The sequence below is a fragment of the Oncorhynchus keta genome, chromosome 1 (genome assembly GCF_023373465.1).
Source record: "Oncorhynchus keta strain PuntledgeMale-10-30-2019 chromosome 1, Oket_V2, whole genome shotgun sequence".
NCBI lineage: Eukaryota > Metazoa > Chordata > Actinopteri > Salmoniformes > Salmonidae > Oncorhynchus > Oncorhynchus keta.
The window spans coordinates 93,703,817-93,724,111 of NC_068421.1; the positions used below are offsets into that span (position 1 = coordinate 93,703,817).

General features: G+C 45.4%; 2 protein-coding genes and 1 long non-coding RNA gene across 4 annotated transcripts in view; 2 read left to right on the forward strand and 1 right to left on the reverse strand.

Annotated features, from left to right (window-relative positions):
• Positions 1 to 154: 154 nt before the first annotated feature.
• On the reverse strand, positions 155 to 2,401 carry LOC127931715 (keratin-associated protein 9-1-like). The gene is made up of 2 exons (XM_052525108.1): positions 2,385 to 2,401; positions 155 to 1,058 (listed from the first exon to the last, which is right to left on the reverse strand). Exons 1-2 carry the CDS (start codon positions 2,399 to 2,401, stop codon positions 155 to 157), a joined length of 921 nt encoding a protein of 306 aa, XP_052381068.1.
• Positions 2,402 to 6,438: 4,037 nt separating this feature from the next.
• On the forward strand, positions 6,439 to 12,872 carry LOC127908305 (uncharacterized). 2 transcript variants are annotated; one of them, XR_008066758.1, is made up of 9 exons: positions 6,439 to 6,736; positions 7,827 to 7,991; positions 8,760 to 9,723; positions 9,763 to 9,879; positions 10,129 to 10,379; positions 10,732 to 10,848; positions 10,887 to 10,986; positions 11,104 to 11,181; positions 11,647 to 12,872. It is a non-coding gene; the product is annotated as an uncharacterized LOC127908305 (long non-coding RNA). The 2 variants fall into 2 exon arrangements; XR_008066760.1 differs by lacking the exon at positions 10,732 to 10,848 and having other exon boundaries at positions 11,104 to 11,142.
• Positions 12,873 to 18,364: 5,492 nt separating this feature from the next.
• farp2 (FERM, RhoGEF and pleckstrin domain protein 2) overlaps positions 18,365 to 20,295 on the forward strand; it is a 110,604-nt gene continuing 108,673 nt past the window's right edge. Inside the window, 1 exon segment of the mRNA XM_052466222.1 lies at positions 18,365 to 18,527. The gene's annotated coding sequence lies outside the window, so the exon portion shown is untranslated.

Sequence of the window (20,295 nt, forward strand, 5' to 3'; positions counted from 1 at the left end):
TTTATGGTCTACTATAGTATAAATACTGTATTATTACTATAGTTAATTGTTACGCGGAGTGGAACAGGGAAACCCAAAAGCAGACTCAGACGAGGAGACCGTGATGAAGTAACCAAGGTATTTATTGAAACACAGGGGGAAGATGGAGTGCAGGTCAGGGGAAGTACAGACGGGTTGCAGGAAACCAGGTGTTGAGTCTGAGGCTGGAGCGAGAGGGGTCGAGACAGGGTGAGGTCCGGAGGCTGAGGCTGGAGCGAGAGGGGTTGAGACAGGGTGAGGTCCGGAGACTGAGGCTGGAGCGAGAGGGGTCGAGACAGGGTGAGGTCCGGAGGCTGAGGCTGGAGCGAGAGGGGTCGAGACAGGGTGAGGTCCGGAGGCTGAGGCTGGAGCGAGAGGGGTCGAGACAGGGTGAGGTCCGGAGGCTGAGGCTGGAGCGAGAGGGGTCGAGACAGGGTGAGGTCCGGAGGCTGAGGCTGGAGCGAGAGGGGTCGAGACAGGGTGAGGTCCGGAGGCTGAGGTTGGAGTGAGAGGGGTCGAGACAGGGTGAGGTCCGGAGGCTGAGGCTGGAGCGAGAGGGGTCGAGACAGGTTGAGGTCCGGAGGCTGAGGCTGGAGCGAGAGGGGTCGAGACAGGGTGAGGTCCGGAGGCTGAGGCTGGAGCGAGAGGGGTCGAGACAGGGTGAGGTCCGGAGGCTGAGGCTGAAGCGAGAGGGGTTGAGACAGGTTGAGGTCCGGAGGCTGAGGCTGGAGCGAGAGGGGTCGAGACAGGGTGAGGTCCGGAGGCTGAGGCTGGAGCGAGAGGGGTTGAGACAGGTTGAGGTCCGGAGGCTGAGGCTGGAGCGAGAGGGGTCGAGACAGGGTGAGGTCCGGAGGCTGAGGCTGGAGCGAGAGGGGTCGAGACAGGGTGAGGTCCGGAGGCTGAGGCTGGAGCGAGAGGGGTCGAGACAGGTTGAGGTCCGGAGGCTGAGGCTGGAGCGAGAGGGGTCGAGACAGGGTGAGGTCCGGAGGCTGAGGCTGGAGCGAGAGGGGTCGAGACAGGGTGAGGTCCGAAGGCTGAGGCTGGAGCGAGAGGGGTTGGGACAGGGTAAGCAGGTCGGGAGACTGAGGCTGGAGCGAGAGGGGTTGAGACAGGGTGAGGTCCGGAGGCTGAGGCTGGAGTGAGAGGGGTTGGGACAGGGTGAGGTCCGGAGGCTGAGGCTGGAGCGAGAGGGGTTGGGACAGGGTAAGGTCCGGAGGCTGAGGTTGGATTGAGAGGGGTTGAGACAGGGTGAGGTCCAGAGGCTGAGGCTGGAGCGAGAGGGGTCGAGACAGGGTAAGCAGGTGAGGAGGCTGAGGCTGGAGCGAGAGGGGTTGGGACAGGGTAAGCAGGTCGGGAGACTGAGGCTGGAGCAAGAGGGGTTGGGACAGGGTGAGGTCCGGAGGCTGAGGCTGGAGCGAGAGGGGTCGAGAGGGTAAGCAGGTGAGGAGGCTGAGGCTGGAGCGAGAGGGGTCGAGACAGGGTAAGCAGGTGAGGAGGCTGAGGCTGGAGCGAGGGGGGTCGAGACAGGGTAAGCAGGTGAGGAGGCTGAGGCTGGAGCGAGAGGGGTCGAGACAGGGTAACCAGGTGCGGAGGCTGAGGCTGAAGCGAGAGGGGTTGGGACAGGGTAAGCAGGTGCCGAGGCTGAGGTTGGAGCGAGAGGGGTTGAGACAGGGTAAGCAGGTGAGGAGGCTGAGGCTGGAGGGAGAGGGGTCGAGACAGGGTAAGCAGGTCTGGAGGGGAATCCAAGGGAGCAGTAGAGTGGAGAATCCAGGACAGAGTAGCAGGATGACGAGACGTGGAACTGGAGACAGGGACCAGATTCAAAGCGGGCAGTACTGTAGCGGAGAGGAAAACCGTGTCAGGCAAGGGAAAACAGACACAACAGGATAACAGGATCTAAATAGTAACAAACGGCTAGAAACGTAGACTGACAGAGCAGAGATTACGATCTGGCAGCGTGGAAGTGGCAGGATTGAGTATTTGTAGAGGTCTTGATTATGGAACAGGTTGCAGCTGGTGGGGCATCTGCTCTGACACCTGTCTCCGCCCACACAATTACACACACAGAGAGGGAGAGAGCACTGGAGGCAGGTCAAGGAGACACAGAATGAGCAGTGGAGGGCGTGGCAGGAGCAGATTTGACAGTTAATAGTGTTTTTGTTTTATTATCTTTGACATACAGTATAAGTAGGGTCTTTTTCCTTGAGGGACAAATACTAAAATGTATTACCTACCTAGAGGTTATTTTCCATAACCTCTAGGTAGGTGGAACTGTAGTCTGAACAAATAGTTCAGAGCTTCTGCTCTTTTCTATAACTTGTAGGGAACAGAATATATCATCTATACTTGGCAGGCAAGTTTCTCACTTATGGGTGGCACACATTGGGACATGGGTTAGCGGAATGGGTGGGGTAAATGAAAAATTAAATACTGTAGTATTACTATAGTTAAAAATCTGTAGTGTTTTTGCAGACACTAGTGTGTTTGCGGAATTACTGTAGTGTTTATTGCAACGAATACTGTAGTAGTCTACAGTAAACTACGAAAATCTATAATAAGTACTACACATGATCGAGGGATACTGTAGTGTGTAGTATGGCATTCTACAGTATACTACAGTTTACTTCAAAATTCTATAGAATTCTATAGTAAGTACTATAGTATTTTATAGTAAACTGTAGTATTTTTTAATGTGGGATACTCCTGATGACTAGTCGACCGATTGGCCCAATATGGTCTGAAAGAATGGGATCTCAGCAATGCTTTAAAATAGGCTATCACTGTCCCTTAAGATATTTAATGGTGTCCCTTCGTTTTGAAAGTAATGGAAAGTCCTAGATGTAGGGGTTGATACATCTATCTTAAGGGCAAATCAAGTCTGACATTTTGAAATGGAAATGTCAAACTTTAGAAGCCTTTTTAAACCTTGAATACACTTCAAGTTTTCATTTCCTAGCAACAAAATAAAAATAAAATTAAGATCCTACATCTGTAAATATTTTGCCGTGGGACCTGGACTTTTTATTTGGTAGCACTAGTGTTCCACACCTTGAAAAATATTCAACCTGATAACAAATTAAATGCCAAAATTATATGTGTGCCATTGTGGGCAAGCAAAGTTTTTACACTTTTACCACAATTGTTTTGTGTCCAGTTTTCTCTGGCTGTTATTACAATTGTATTATTATTTGAGCAGCGTACATAGTGAGCAGTCTATACATTCAGCAACTCTTGGAGGACAGACAGTAAGTTGATACAAACGTTTCTTTATTGTTAAATCAACACGTTCGGGCTTCAGCCTTCATTAGAGATTTACCCTTGAAATTATTAAGGAGACTTTTATATGTTTCAAAATGGTCTCCTATAGGATCAACGACAAATCACAGTGGGAATACACAGCAAAAAAATGACCAATGAGAGGCGATTTTGAAACTTATAAAGTCTCAATTTCTTCACCTCTAAGCTGTAAGACAAGCCATCTCTCCACACCATTCACCCCAGAAGCTGGAGTCCCTCAAGGTGCAGTCCTCAGCCCACTTCTATTCATCATCTACATCTCAGACATCCACCTTCTGTCTGACAAGTAGCACAATTAACACAATTTAACTTACGCTACTGGACCAACTCAAAGTTTCTTACAAGTAGCTTCCAAAAAAAAAAAAAAAAAAAGTGCATAGAAGAAAGAGAAAAGTGGTGAAACAAGTGAAACTCAACCCTCAAAAGACATAGTGTGCCCTATTCACCAGACACGCAAACCAAAGGAACACATAACTCTCAAAATGAAATAATACAAATAGAAAAAGATGCAAAGTTTCTGGGGGTAATATTTCAAAGCAATATGTTGTTGATGACCCATATTGAGAACATCGTGAAAGAGGGACGGCAAGAGGACTAATCACCTGAAAGCACTTTGTGGAAAGAATGGAGCATCAATGGAAACCATTTTAGAAGTATATTTTAGCTACATCAGATTACTCTTCGAGTACACACTACCCTCCTTGGATCACAGCCTTCACACCACAAATGAACCGACTGCAAAGAATTCAGAACCAAGAAATAAAACTGCATTCAGCAGGTGTAAAGTACTTAAGGAAAAAAAACTTTAAAGTACTACTTAAGTCGTTTTTTGGGGTATCTGAACTTTACTTTACTTTACTATTTATACTTTTGACAACTTTTGCTTTTACTTCACTACATTCCTAAAGAAAATAATGTACTTTTTACTCCATACATTTTCCATGACACCCAAAAGTACTCGTTACATTTTGAATGGCTAGCAGGTGTCACGTTCGGACCTTAGTTCTTTTATTATGTCTTTGTTTTAGTATGGTCAGGGCGTGAGTTGGGTGGGTTGTCTTTTATTATGTCTTTGTTTTAGTATGGTCAGGGCGTGAGTTGGGTGGGTTGTCTTTTATTATGTCTTTGTTTTAGTATGGTCAGGGCGTGAGTTGGGTGGGTTGTTTTGGGATTTCTGTGTTTGGTCTGCTATGGTTCTCAATCAGAGGCAGCTGTTTATCGTTGTCCCTGATTGAGAGCCATATTTAGGTAGCCTGGTTTCACTTTTGAGTTGTGGGAGATTGTTTTCTGTTAGTGTGTGCTGCACCTGACGGAGCTGTTTCGTTTGCTCTCTTTTGTTATTTTGTATTTAGTGTTCAGTTCAGTTTATTAAAAGGATGAACACTAACCACACTGCGCATTGGTCTGACATTTCTTACTCCTTGTCAGAGGAGGACGAAGACAGCCGTTACAGCAGCACAGGAAAATTCATGCACTTATCAAGAGAACATCCCTGGTCATCCCTACTGCCTGTGATCTGGCAGACTCATTAAACAGAGAACATCCCTGGTCATCCCTACTGCCTCTGATCTGGCAGACTCATTAAACAGAGAACATCCCTGGTCCATCCCTACTGCCTCTGATCTGGAGGACTCACTAAACAGAGAACATCCCTGGTCATCCCTACTGCCTCTGATCTGGCGGACTCACTAAACAGAGAACATCCCTGGTCATCCCTACTGCCTCTGATCTGGCGGACTCACTAAACAGAGAACATCCCTGGTCATCCCTACTGCCTCTGATCTGGCAGACTCACTAAACAGAGAACATCCCTGGTCGTCCCTACTGCCTCTGATCTGGAGGACTCACTAAACAGAGAACATCCCTGGTCATCCCTACTGCCTCTGATCTGGAGGACTCACTAAACAGAGAACATCCCTGGTCATCCCTACTGCCTCTGATCTGGCGGACTCATTAAACAGAGAACATCCCTGGTCATCCCTACTGCCTCTGATCTGGTGGACTCACTAAACAGAGAACATCCCTGGTCATCCCTACTGCCTCTGATCTGGAGGACTCCCTAAACAGAGAACATCCCTGGTCATCCCTACTGCCTCTGATCTGGCGGACTCATTAAACACAGATGCTTTGTTTGTAAATTATGCCTGAGTGTTGGAGAGTGCCCATGGCTATCCATAAATAAAACAACAAGAAAATGTCGCCATCTGGTTTGCTCAATTTAGGGATTTTTAAATTATTTATACTTGTACTTTTACTTTTTGATACTTAAGTGTAAGGGCACAAGGCCAGACCCAGATGCAGATATAGGAGGCAGATGGTTTGAGTCTGTGATATTTATTAGTTTCCAAAAAGGGGTAGGCAAGAGAATGGTCGTGGACAAGAAAAAGGTCAAAACCAGTTCAGAGTTCAGGAGGTACAGAGTGGCAGACAGGCTGGAGGTCAGGCAGGCGGGTACAGAGTCCAGAAACAGGCAAGGGTCAAAACCAGGAGGACTTAGCAAAAGAGAATTTTTAAAATCAAGAGCACGGAAAAAACACGCTGGTTGACCTGAACAGACAAGATGAACTGGCAAAGAGAGACAGGAAACACAGGGATAAATACACCGGGGAAAATAAACTACACCTTGAGGGAGTGGAGACAATCACAAGGACAGGTGAAACAGATCAGAGTGTGACACCTGGAGGGGGTGGAGACAATCACAAGGACAGGTGAAACAGATCAGAGTGTGACACCTGGAGGGGGTGGAGACAATCACAAGGACAGGTGAAACAGATCAGAGTGTGACACCTGGAGGGGGTGGAGACAATCACAAGGACAGGTGAAACAGATCAGAGTGTGACACCTGGAGGGGTGGAGACAATCACAAGGACAGGTGAAACAGATCAGAGTGTGACACCTGGAGGGGGTGGAGACAATCACAAGGACAGGTGAAACAGATCAGAGTGTGACACCTGGAGGGGGTGGAGACAATCACAAGGACAGGTGAAACAGATCAGAGTGTGACACCTGGAGGGGTGGAGACAATCACAAGGACAGGTGAAACAGATCAGAGTGTGACACCTGGAGGGGGTGGAGACAATCACAAGGACAGGTGAAACAGATCAGAGTGTGACACCTGGAGGGGGTGGAGACAATCACAAGGACAGGTGAAACAGATCAGAGTGTGACACCTGGAGGGGGTGGAGACAATCACAAGGACAGGTGAAACAGATCAGAGTGTGACACCTGGAGGGGGTGGAGACAATCACAAGGACAGGTGAAACAGATCAGAGTGTGACACCTGGAGGGGGTGGAGACAATCACAAGGACAGGTGAAACAGATCAGAGTGTGACACCTGGAGGGGGTGGAGCCAATCACAAGGACAGGTGAAACAGATCAGAGTGTGACACCTGGAGGGGGTGGAGCCAATCACAAGGACAGGTGAAACAGATCAGAGTGTGACACCTGGAGGGGGTGGAGACAATCACAAGGACAGGTGAAACAGATCAGAGTGTGACACCTGGAGGGGGTGGAGACAATCACAAGGACAGGTGAAACAGATCAGAGTGTGACACCTGGAGGGGTGGAGACAATCACAAGGACAGGTGAAACAGATCAGAGTGTGACACCTGGAGGGGGTGGAGACAATCACAAGGACAGGTGAAACAGATCAGAGTGTGACACCTGGAGGGGTGGAGACAATCACAAGGACAGGTGAAACAGATCAGAGTGTGACACCTGGAGGGGGTGGAGACAATCACAAGGACAGGTGAAACAGATCAGAGTGTGACACCTGGAGGGGGTGGAGACAATCACAAGGACAGGTGAAACAGATCAGAGTGTGACACCTGGGGGGTGGAGACAATCACAAGGACAGGTGAAACAGATCAGAGTGTGACACCTGGAGGGGGTGGAGACAATCACAAGGACAGGTGAAACAGATCAGAGTGTGACACCTGGAGGGGTGGAGACAATCACCAAGACAGGTGAAACAGATCAGAGTGTGACACCTGGAGGGGTGGAGACAATCACAAGGACAGGTGAAACAGATCAGAGTGTGACACCTGGAGGGGGTGGAGACAATCACAAGGACAGGTGAAACAGATCAGAGTGTGACACCTGGAGGGGGTGGAGACAATCACAAGGACAGGTGAAACAGATCAGAGTGTGACACCTGGAGGGGTGGAGACAATCACAAGGACAGGTGAAACAGATCAGAGTGTGACACCTGGAGGGGGTGGAGACAATCACAAGGACAGGTGAAACAGATCAGAGTGTGACACCTGGAGGGGTGGAGACAATCACAAGGACAGGTGAAACAGATCAGAGTGTGACACCTGGAGGGGGTGGAGACAATCACAAGGACAGGTGAAACAGATCAGAGTGTGACACCTGGAGGGGGTGGAGACAATCACAAGGACAGGTGAAACAGATCAGAGTGTGACACCTGGAGGGGTGGAGACAATCACAAGGACAGGTGAAACAGATCAGAGTGTGACACCTGGAGGGGTGGAGACAATCACCAAGACAGGTGAAACAGATCAGAGTGTGACACCTGGAGGGGGTGGAGCCAATCACAAGGACAGGTGAAACAGATCAGAGTGTGACACCTGGAGGGGGTGGAGCCAATCACAAGGACAGGTGAAACAGATCAGAGTGTGACACCTGGAGGGGGTGGAGCCAATCACAAGGACAGGTGAAACAGATCAGAGTGTGACACCTGGAGGGGGTGGAGACAATCACAAGGACAGGTGAAACAGATCAGAGTGTGACACCTTGGGGTGGAGACAATCACAAGGACAGGTGAAACAGATCAGAGTGTGACACCTGGACAGGGGTGGAGACAATCACAAGGACAGGTGAAACAGATCAGAGTGTGACACCTGGAGGGGGTGGAGACAATCACAAGGACAGGTGAAACAGATCAGAGTGTGACACCTGGAGGGGGTGGAGACAATCACCAAGACAGGTGAAACAGATCAGAGTGTGACACCTGGAGGGGGTGGAGACAATCACCAAGACAGGTGAAACAGATCAGAGTGTGACACCTGGAGGGGGTGGAGACAATCACCAAGACAGGTGAAACAGATCAGAGTGTGACACCTGGAGGGGGTGGAGACAATCACCAAGACAGGTGAAACAGATCAGAGTGTGACACCTGGAGGGGGTGGAGACAATCACAAGGACAGGTGAAACAGATCAGAGTGTGACACCTGGAGGGGGTGGAGACAATCACAAGGACAGGTGAAACAGATCAGAGTGTGACACCTGGAGGGGGTGGAGACAATCACCAAGACAGGTGAAACAGATCAGAGTGTGACACCTGGAGGGGGTGGAGACAATCACCAAGACAGGTGAAACAGATCAGAGTGTGACACCTGGAGGGGGTGGAGACAATCACCAAGACAGGTGAAACAGATCAGAGTGTGACACCTGGAGGGGGTGGAGCCAATCACCAAGACAGGTGAAACAGATCAGAGTGTGACACCTGGAGGGGGTGGAGCCAATCACAAGGACAGGTGAAACAGATCAGAGTGTGACACCTGGAGGGGGTGGAGCCAATCACAAGGACAGGTGAAACAGATCAGAGTGTGACACCTGGAGGGGGTGGAGCCAATCACAAGGACAGGTGAAACAGATCAGGGCGTGACACTTAAGTATATTTGATCAATTACATTTACTTTTGATATTTAAGTATATTTAAAACAAAAAACTTTTAGACTTTTACTCAAGTAGTATTTTACTCAGTGTACTTACCTACCAACCTTGTACTGTTTAATAATAAGTTTATGCTATTTATCAAGTACCCTACCCGAGTCCTTACCTTAAGGTTTCGTATCTATGTCCTCCAACCCAGGGTTTGCATCCTTCTTTCCTTTCATTAACGCTCAATAACTTGTTGTTACCAATAACATCTTACTAACTTGTTATTACCTTATTTAACATATTACTAACCTGTTATTACCATTAATATATTACTAACTTGTTGTTACCAATAACATCTTACTAACTTGTTATTACCATAATTAACATATTACTAACTTGTTATCACAATAACATAATACTAACTTGTTATTACCATAATTAACATATTACTAACTTGTTATTACCATAATTAACATATTACTAACTTGTTATTACCATTAACATCTTACTAACTTGTTATTACCACAAACATATTACTAAATTATTGTTACCATTAACATCTTACTAACTTACTAACGGGGCGGCAGGTAGCCTAGTGGTTAGGTTGTTGGACCATTAACCAGCAGGTAGACTAGTTGTTAGGGTGTTGGGACAGTAACCAGCAGGTAGCCTAGTGGTTAGGTTGTTGGACCATTAACCAGCAGGTAGACTAGTTTTTAGGGTGTTGGGACAGTAACCAGCAGGTAGCCTAGTTGTTAGGGTGTTGGGACAGTAACCAGCAGGTAGACTAGTTGTTAGGGTGTTGGGACAGTAACCAGCAGGTAGCCTAGTTGTTAGGGTGTTGGGACAGTAACCAGCAGGTAGCCTAGTTGTTAGGGTGTTGGGACAGTAACCAGCAGGTAGACTAGTTGTTAGGGTGTTGGGACAGTAACCAGCAGGTAGCCTAGTTGTTAGGGTGTTGGGACAGTAACCAGCAGGTTGCCTAACCAGCAGGTAGCCTAGTTGTTAGGTGTTGGGACAGTAACCAGCAGGTAGCCTAGTGGTTAGGGTGTTGGACCAGTAACCAGCAGGTAGCCTAGTTGTTAGGGTGTTGGGACAGTAACCAGCAGGTAGCCTAGTTGTTAGGGTGTTGGGACAGTAACCAGCAGGTAGCCTAGTGGTTAGAGTGTTGGACCAGTAACCAGCAGGTAGCCTAGTTGTTAGGGTGTTGGGACAGTAACCAGCAGGTAGCCTAGTTGTTAGGGTGTTGGGACAGTAACCAGCAGGTAGCCTAGTTGTTAGGGTGTTGGGACAGTAACCAGCAGGTAGCCTAGTTGTTAGGGTGTTGGGACAGTAACCAGCAGGTAGCCTAGTTGTTAGGGTGTTGGGACAGTAACCAGCAGGTAGCCTAGTTGTTAGGGTGTTGGGACAGTAACCAGCAGGTAGCCTAGTTGTTAGGGTGTTGGGACAGTACCCAGCAGGTAGACTAGTTGTTAGGGTGTTGGGACAGTAACCAGCAGGTAGCCTAGTTGTTAGGTGTTGGGACAGTACCCAGCAGGTAGACTAGTTGTTAGGGTGTTGGGACAGTAACCAGCAGGTAGCCTAGTGGTTAGGGTGTTGGACCAGTAACCAGCAGGTAGCCTAGTTGTTAGGGTGTTGGGACAGTAACCAGCAGGTAGCCTAGTTGTTAGGGTGTTGGGACAGTAACCAGCAGGTAGCCTAGTGGTTAGGGTGTTGGACAGTAACCAGCAGGTAGCCTAGTTGTTAGGTGTTGGGACAGTAACCAGCAGGTAGCCTAGTTGTTAGCCTAGGTGTTGGGACAGTAACCAGCAGGTAGCCTAGTTGTTAGGGTGTTGGGACAGTAACCAGCAGGTAGCCTAGTTGTTAGGGTGTTGGGACAGTAACCAGCAGGTAGCCTAGTTGTTAGGGTGTTGGGACAGTAACCAGCAGGTAGCCTAGTTGTTAGGTGTTGGGACAGTAACCAGCAGGTAGCCTAGTTGTTAGGGTGTTGGGACAGTACCCAGCAGGTAGACTAGTTGTTAGGGTGTTGGGACAGTACCCAGCAGGTAGCCTAGTTGTTAGGGTGTTGGGACAGTAACCAGCAGGTAGCCTAGTTGTTAGGGTGTTGGGACAGTACCCAGCAGGTAGCCTAGTTGTTAGGGTGTTGGACCAGTAACCAGCAGGTAGACTAGTTGTTAGGGTGTTGGGACAGTAACCAGCAGGTAGCCTAGTTGTTAGGGTGTTGGGACAGTACCCAGCAGGTAGCCTAGTTGTTAGGGTGTTGGGACAGTACCCAGCAGGTAGACTAGTTGTTAGGGTGTTGGGACAGTACCCAGCAGGTAGACTAGTTGTTAGGGTGTTGGGACAGTACCCAGCAGGTAGACTAGTTGTTAGGTGTTGGGACAGTAACCAGCAGGTAGCCTAGTTGTTAGAGCGTTGGACTAGTAACCGGAAGGTTGCGAGTTCAAACCCCGAGCTGACAAGGTACAAATCTGTCGTTCTGCCCCTGAACAGGCAGTTAACCCACTGTTCCCAGGCCGTCATTGAAAATAATAATGTGTTCTTAACTGACTTGCCTGGTTAAATAAAGGTAAAAAAAAAAAAAAAAGGGTGTTGGGACAGTAACCAGCAGGTAGCCTAACCAGCAGGTAGCCTAGTTGTTAGGGTGTTGGGACAGTAACCAGCAGGGAGCCTAGTGGTTAGGGTGTTGGACCAGTAACCAGCAGGTAGCCTAGTTGTTAGGGTGTTGGGACAGTAACCAGCAGGTAGCCTAGTTGTTAGGGTGTTGGGACAGTAACCAGCAGGTAGCCTAGTTGTTAGGGTGTTGGGACAGTACCCAGCAGGTAGACTAGTTGTTAGGGTGTTGGGACAGTAACTGAAAGGTTGCTAGATGAAATCCCCCGAGCTGACAAGGTAAAAATCTGTTGTTCTGCCCCTGAACAAGGCAGTTAACCCACTGTTCCTATGCTGTCATTGTAAATAAGAATTTGTTCTTAATTAAGAGACTTGCCTAGTTAAAATAAAGGTTAAATAAAATTTAAAAAACTTGCTATTATGACTAACATCTTACTAATTTGTTATTACCACCAACAACTTACTAACTTGTTATTGTCGCTAACATCTTACTAACTTGTTATTACCAGATTTAACAAATTTTGTTAAACTCTTTATTTCTTATAATCTTTTAACTTATTAGTTTGTTTTAATTCAAATCAGTTCAGGAGACGAGCCAATCACGCTTTTGTGATCCACAAACACTCCATAAGCATCCTTTAATACCAAGCCACTCCTCTTTGCCCCCTGCCTGCCTTGCCTCCTCCTCTCATTCCATGAGCAGAGGTTCTGAACTATCCAATCAGGCCCCAGGCCAGCCAGGCACCTGTAAAATCTTGGTCCTGATGAAAACGGAGGTGTATTAAACAAACTAAATCAATTTTTAATTGTAACAATAAAGAAGCACTTTTATCCTTCCACTATCCTTCTCAATTTCATCTTCCCTTGAGATTGAGATAGCAGAAGTGTTCACTTCCCTTTAAGAGAAGCTTGATTAAGGGAAAGTGACTGGCTTCGCAGCACTGCAGCTTCCGGGTACCATAGACTATAAAGCACAAGCTGATTTTTCTAGTGCTAAGTAACATTTGGTGCTCCTAGTTTTTAAGTTGGCAGCACCAGTACTATCAATAGAGAAAATGTTTTCGAGCCCTGAGTGTGACAGTTTGACTTCTCGTCTTTTAAGTTGGCAGCACCAGTGCTATCAATAGAGAAAATGTTTTAGAGCCCTGAGTGTGACAGTTTGACTTCTCGTCTTTTAAGTTGGCAGCACCAGTGCTATCAATAGAGAAAATGTTTTCGAGCCCTGAGTGTGACAGTTTGACTTCTCGTCTTTTAAGTTGGCAGCACCAGTGCTATCAATAGAGAAAATGTTTTAGAGCCCTGAGTGTGACAGTTTGACTTCTCGTCTTTTGTTGGCAGCACCAGTGCTATCAATAGAGAAAATGTTTTCAGAGCCCTGAGTTGTTGTGACAGTTTGACTTCTCGTCTTCCAGGCTGTTGGGCAGAGAAGATAACCTGGATGGAGCTGTTGAGTCATCCAGTGGGTAGGGATGGAAGGAATCTATGAAGAATGGGGTGAGTGTCATTCAGGGACCTTATCTTTCTGCCAACAGATAACTCAGGAATAAATTAGATTGGACCCTGATCGTGTTCTTGCCTCCAAATGGAAATTGCACAGGCCTATCAGATTATCTCAAAGGCCCTGTTGTTTCTCGTCTGTCCACTAGAGGTCAGAACACTCAACGATATACGGCAGAGATTTAGCATGGATTGGTTCAGGTTCCATAGGCCTCCTCAGTGGGTGTTCTGTTAATTCATTCATTGTTGTGTTTTAAAACTAGTACGTCGAACGACAACACATATTCTAAGGTGTAATGCACATTTACAAAGACACGTGTTCAGGGTGTTAGACACGTACCCAGCCTGTGTCAGGGTGTCCTCAGGTACAGATGCACTGAGGTCTACGTAGCACAGCAGCCAGGGGAACTAGTGTACAGCTGGGTTGATGTCATCAACAGGTAGTCATACAGAAAACCACGGTAGGTTTATGTGGACCAGAAAAACGGTGTTTTTTTCAGGTAACTAATAATGGTAGAGTAGTTAGGGTGTTAACAGTGACAGTATCAAAATTAAAGCAGGTAGCCTAGTGGTTAATATTGATAGTAATGCAGGTAGCCAGTTTATACGGGTTGTTGGACAGTAACCAGTAGGTAGCCTAGTTGTTAGGGTGTTGGGACAGTAACCTATAAGCCTAGATGTTAGGGTTTTACAGTGAAGCTGTGAGGATGTTGGGACAGTGAACCACAATATCAGTAGTTGTTGGGTGTTACAACTTGTCTAAGTCCTATCAGGGTGTTGGGACAGTACCAGCAGGTTGCCTAGTTGAACAGAATGTTGGACAGTAACCAGCAGGTAGCTAAGGCACTGTTGGGATCCAGGTAGACTAGTTGAGGGTGTGGGACAGTAACCAGACTCTGGTTCAGGGTGTTTGTATCCAAGCCTGTTGTTGAGCGTTGGGAGTCCCAAAGGTTGGAGATGCACAATTCCCCGAGCTGACAAGGTAAAATCGGGTTCTGCCCCGAACAAGGCAGTTAACCCACTGTTCACTGTCAATAAAAATAATAATTGTTCTAAGCTTGCCTAGTTAAAATAAAGGTTAAATAATAAATTCTTCACATTCTATTGTTTTAACAATATCTTACTGGCAAAAGTTGTTGGTTGACAGTAACCACCAACACTGGTTTGGACCATCATAAGAAGGTTCCATGCTTGTTAGTGTTCTAACTCCTCATTCTATGAGTTATTCTCGTATTCCTTTAGAGTTTTAACCAGCAGGTAGCCACTGTTGTTCTGGGACAGTAACCAGCCCTTTGGAGGTATAGGGTATAGGCCGGGTTGGGACAGTAACCAGCAGGTAGCCTAGTTGGAAGCATTTCAGGACAAGTAACTGTGGATGTAAAAAGGGAAATATAAATCAATGTGATGTTACAGGTTACCCACTGTTTTGCTGTCATTTAAATAAGAATTTGTTCTTAATTAACTGGCTTGCCTAGTTAAAATAAAGGTTAAATAAAAGATTATGACCCTAACATCTTACTAATTTGTTATTACACCAACAACTTACTAACAACATGTAACATCTTACTTGTATTACCAGATTTAACAAATTTTGTTCATTTCTTATAATCTTTTACTTCTTTTAATTCAAATCTGTCCAGGAAACAGCCAATCAAGCTTTTGTGATCCACAAACATTCCATAAGCATCCTTTAATACCAAGCCACTCCTCTTTGCCCCCTGCCTGCCTTGCCTCCTCCTCTCATTCCATGAGCAGAGGTTCTGATCAATCAGGCCCCAGGCCAGCCAGGCACCTGTAAAATCTTGGTCCTGATCAGGTGTATTAAACAAACTAAATCCATTTTTAATTGTAACAATAAAGAAGCACTTTTATCCTTCCACACTATTTCCTCTTCCTTGAGATTGAGATAGCAGAAGTGTTCACTTCCCTTTAAGAGAAGCTTGATTAGGGAAAGTGACTGGCTTTGCACTGCAGCTTCTGGGTACCATAGACTAAAGCACACAGTTGAGTAAGATTTTAAGGGAAAGTGACTGGCTTCGCAGCACTCTACCATAGACTATAACATTAGTAACATTTGGTGCTCCTAGTTTTTAAGTTGGCAGCACCAGTACTATCAATAGAAAATGTTTTCGAGCCCTGAGTTGTTGGCAGCACCAGTGCTATCAATAGAGAAAATGTTTTAGAGCCCTGAGTGTGACAGTTTGACTTCTCGTCTTTTAGTTGGCAGCACCAGTGCTATCAATAGAGAAAACAGCCCTGAGTGTGACAGTTTGACTTCTCGTCTTTTAAGTTGGCAGCACCAGTGCTATCAATAGAGAAAATGTTTTAGAGCCCTGAGTGTGACAGTTTGACTTCTCGTCTTTTAAGTTGGCAGCACCAGTGCTATCAATAGAGAAAATGTTTTCGAGCCCTGAGTGTGACAGTTTGACTTCTCGTCTTTTAAGTTGGCAGCACCAGTGCTATCAATAGAGAAAATGTTTTAGAGCCCTGAGTGTGACAGTTTGACTTCTCGTCTTCCACTGCTGTAGGGCAGAGAAGATAACCTGGATGGAGCTGTTGAGTCATCGAGTGGACGGGATGGAAGGAATCTATGAAGAATGGGGTGAGTGTCATTCAGGGACCTTATCTTTCTGCCAACAGATAACTCAGGAATAAATTAGATTGGACCCTGATCGTGTTCTTGCCTCCAAATGGAAATTGCACAGGCCTATCAGATTATCTCAAAGGCCCTGTTGTTTCTCGTCTGTCCACTAGAGGTCAGAACACTCAACGATATACGGCAGAGATTTAGCATGGATTGGTTCAGGTTCCATTGGCCTCCTCAGTGGGACTTCTGTTAATTCATTCATTGTTGTGTTTTAAAACTAGTAAGTCGAACGACAACACATATTCTAAGGTGTAATGCACATTTACAAAGACACGTGTTCAGAACCTTAGACACGTCGCCTGTCTCAGACTGTCCTCAGGTACGATGCACTGAGGTCTACGTAGCACAGCAGCCAGGGGAACTGAGTGTACAGCTGGGTGATGTCATCAACGTCATACAGAAAACTGCTGACGGTAGGTTTATGTGGACCAGAAAATCATGACGGTGTTTTTCACTCAGGTACTACTACTCTACCGGGTAGAGTAGTAGACAATAACAGTAAGGCATGTGATGTATCAAAAATTGTGTAATGGCATTAAAGTCAACCTACAATATTGATATATAATGCTAAATACAGTTTATACGGGTTGTATACCAATTTTCTGTAAATAGCCTCTAAAATATTTGTAAACAGACTATAATGTCTCAGATGTAGTTTTATTGTGAAGCTGTGAGTGATGTTATATGAAACAATATCAGTACTTGTTGCATTTACAACTTGTCTAAGTCCTATCATCGACTGGACTGACCGCATTGTTTGAACAGAATGTTGGAAGCTCCTGAGTGGCGCAGCGGTCTAAGGCACTGCATCTCACTGCTAGAGGTGTCACTACAGACTCTGGTTCAATTCTAGGCCGTATCACAACTGGTCTTGATTGGGAGTCCCAAAGGGAGGCGCACAATTGGCCCAGCGTCGTCCGGGTTTGGCCGTGGTAGGCCGTCACTGTAAATAAAAAAATATTGTCTAGCTAGCTAATACACATACAGTGCAGATAAATTCTTCACATTCATTGTTTTACACAATATCTTATCACAGCACTGGCAAACCATGGTTGACCAACTCCCTGACCAACATGGCTGACTTTTGGACCATCATAAGAAGGTTCCATGCTAGTTAGTATTCTAACTCCTCATTCTATGATAGTTATTCTCAAGGTGTATTCCTTCTACAGAGTTTTCCCTTGCCACTGTGCTTCTGCTTGCCCTTTGAGGTATAGGGTATAGGCCGGGTTACTGTAAAGCATTTCAGGACAATTTCCTGTGGATGTAAAAAGGGAAATATAAATCAATGTGATGTTACAGATTAATTTGCTTTTCCCAATCGCAATACTGCTTGTCATCATGTTCTGGAAGTCCATCTTCATACCCCCCCACACACACACACACTAACAACATGTCTCGCTATCGCAGGTTTCCTAGAGGGCAGGAGACTTGTGGACGGTGAGCGGGGCTGGTTCCCGGATTACTGTGCGGTGCAGGTCACCAATGAGTACGTCCAGAGAAAACACCTCAGGCAGCGCTGCCATGTTTTACAGACTGCCAACCGCATCCTGAACAGACGGCACACTGTTCCCCAGGCAACTGCCTGCTTCAGATAGACAGGTCTTTCTGAATGAGGTCTGTAGCTCAAATGGCACCCTATCTATCCCTTATATCAGGACGTTCACAATAATTAGACGGTTGATGAACTGAATTAAGTTAGTTTCAAATGGGGTTGGAGTGAAAACCTACAGGATGGTAGCTCTCCAGGAACAGGGTTAGAGAGCCCTGGTGTAAACCTACAGGAGGGTAGCTCTCCAGGAACAGGGTTAGAGAGCCCTGGTGTAAACCTACAGGATGGTAGCTCTCCAGGAACAGGGTTAGAGAGCCCTGGTGTAAACCTACAGGATGGTAGCTCTCCAGGAACAGGGTTAGAGAGCCCTGGTGTAAACCTACAGGATGGTAGCTCTCCAGGAACAGGGTTAGAGAGCCCTGGTGTAAACCTACAGGATGGTAGCTCTCCAGGAACAGGGTTAGAGAGCCCTACAGGGTGCTCTCCAGGAACAGGGTTAAAGCCCTGGTGTAAACCTACAGGATGGTAGCTCTCCAGGAACAGGGTTAGAGAGCCCTGGTGTAAACCTACAGGATGGTAGCTCTCCAGGAACAGGGTTGGAGAATAGGATGGTAGCTCTCCAGGAACAGGGTTAGAGAGCCCTGGTGTAAACCACAGGATGGTAGCTTCCAGGAACAGGGTTGATCATGATGCACTTCTTCTGATCAGGGCCAATAGGGCTCTGGTCAAAAGTAGTGCACTATATAGGGAAAAGGTTGCCATTTGGGATGCAGAGGAGATATAACTAGTCACACTCTTGATGTATTTCAGTCAGTTGATAATGTTCAGCTTTTAATTAACTCTGAACCTAAGTGTTTATTCTTACTATATTTCTTATTCTGTTTATACACATTTTATTTCATTGAACTGACATATGACAGAATATCATTATAACTTACTGCAATTGAATTCTTTATGAAAATAAACTACAACGTATGAAATTGATTTGATTAATAACCGCAATATTTCTTAGAATATTCCATATATCAGATTAACCAATTACAATAACTTCCTTGGTTACTTTTCATCCAATCTAGATTTGTAAAGTAATTCCATAAATTCCCATATTCACCAATCGTAAAGGACCTATCAAATGCAATCTGAACCAATAAGAGAGCGAATTAGTTGTGTTCTGTCCAATGACAAAGTGTCTTGTGGCTTCGAGCTTTTCCCGGAGACCCATCCAGTATATCGTATTCATTATTGGAGTTCCAGGATTTCAAGACGAAGGACAGAAGGTACGATCTCTTTTTTTTTACGGATTTATTGTTGCAATTTACTGTTGTTACTTTTTGTTGAAAGATTGATTTATCAAATGCACTACAGAAAGATACAAAGTAACCAACGTTCAGAAGTTACTCAATCAGTGGGGAATGCATGTTTTTTATGTAGGCTTCTCGTCGGTGTAACGTAAGTTTTTCTTCGGCATGAATTATAACCAAAAGTAAATGTCACTGTTTTCGTGGCTCGTGGTTGCTTCTTAGGTTATTTTAACTTGCGCTTTCACAACAATCTCATGGCCACTATAATTAACTTTGATTGCAAAAGCAGCTGTAACCAGCAGCGATAACTAACTATACGTTAATTTGTTTAACTTTCCCATCGGATATAGTGTTGCATATGTAGATCAATCGCTGATTATTTTTCATTAATGTTTTAATACACGTCCTTTTTATCGACCACGATGTCAAATGAAATCGTTTTGCACTTAAAATGTCCGGTCGTTCGTTGGACCAAAATAAAAGTAGCATTTATGGGCGTGGGGGTGGCCAGGGGTTGTCCTGGGTGCAACATGCAGAATTCATTACAAATTCAATATATTGTAAACATATAAATCCGTAGGAATATGGACAGGGCAGACATGGTTTTGACTTTATCTGCAACGCATTGAACCACTGTCTCGCCTAACCGCGAGGCCTCAGGCGGAGGAGCCACTTACTCACTACTAACGTTACCTGTTGCATTTCTTTTCACAGAAGTTCAGATTTTGACTTCATTCATGCGCAATTGTGTTATTCATAGGTAACACGTAGTTAATCAATTGCATTTAGATGTATTGTCAAAACAATGTTAAGCAAAGGCCCAAGTCCTACACAGACAGTGTGGAGATGGAACACGGCGACACATAATGTAGTAGACTGACTGAGATTTGGGTTAAGAGTTTGAGACCCAAGAGTGCCAACCAACCCTATGCCTTCCCACAAAAAAATGCCTCAACGGAAATAATTATATCAGAAATAGAAAGGCACTCAAATATAAAACAAAAGGCATGAGGGGGATTTAAAAAAAAAATCTTTTTTATAATAAGTTTTCAACTAAAATGTTCTGTTGTATTTTAATGGACTGAGACTCGAAACCACAATAGTGCTATTTCAGTCCAAACTTTTCTCATCTCTGAAATCAACTCTCAACTGATTGAATGACAGACAGGATTCCTTGGGAAAGGAGATATTGATTTGAATTGATCAATTTGGTTTAGTCTTATAACTGATAACTCACAAAACCCAGACAAAAAAAAAATACAATTATTTTGGGGGATTTTTATTAAATGGATTCCATAGAATAGTCCTCTGGAGGAAGAATCTAAAAGTATAATTATTTTTAAATCAAAGTTGCCATATTTTTATATATTTTTATTTTATGTGGAACTGACAGCATTTTAACTACTTTGTCTATTTGTATCATATCAGTCAAAAATATAAAATTCCCAGTTTATGCTAAAATACACCTTTTGGGTGTGTTTGTATTTTCAATCTGGTGTGTCAGAGTGCGCTCTGGGTGTTTGTAAATTGAGAGCATTTCGCTCTCGGAGCGTTCCCGACCGCATTCTGGATGATGAATTGCGTTGATCTGAACTTTCTGACCTCACAACGGCAGTCACGCACCCACGCTAACTGGCTAATGTTGGCTAGCTTGCTAACTACTTCCAGACAAATGAGAGAACACCTCACTCTGACCATTTTACTCTCCCTAGCAGAGGTGGTTAAGGCTGTTGTTGTTATCCAG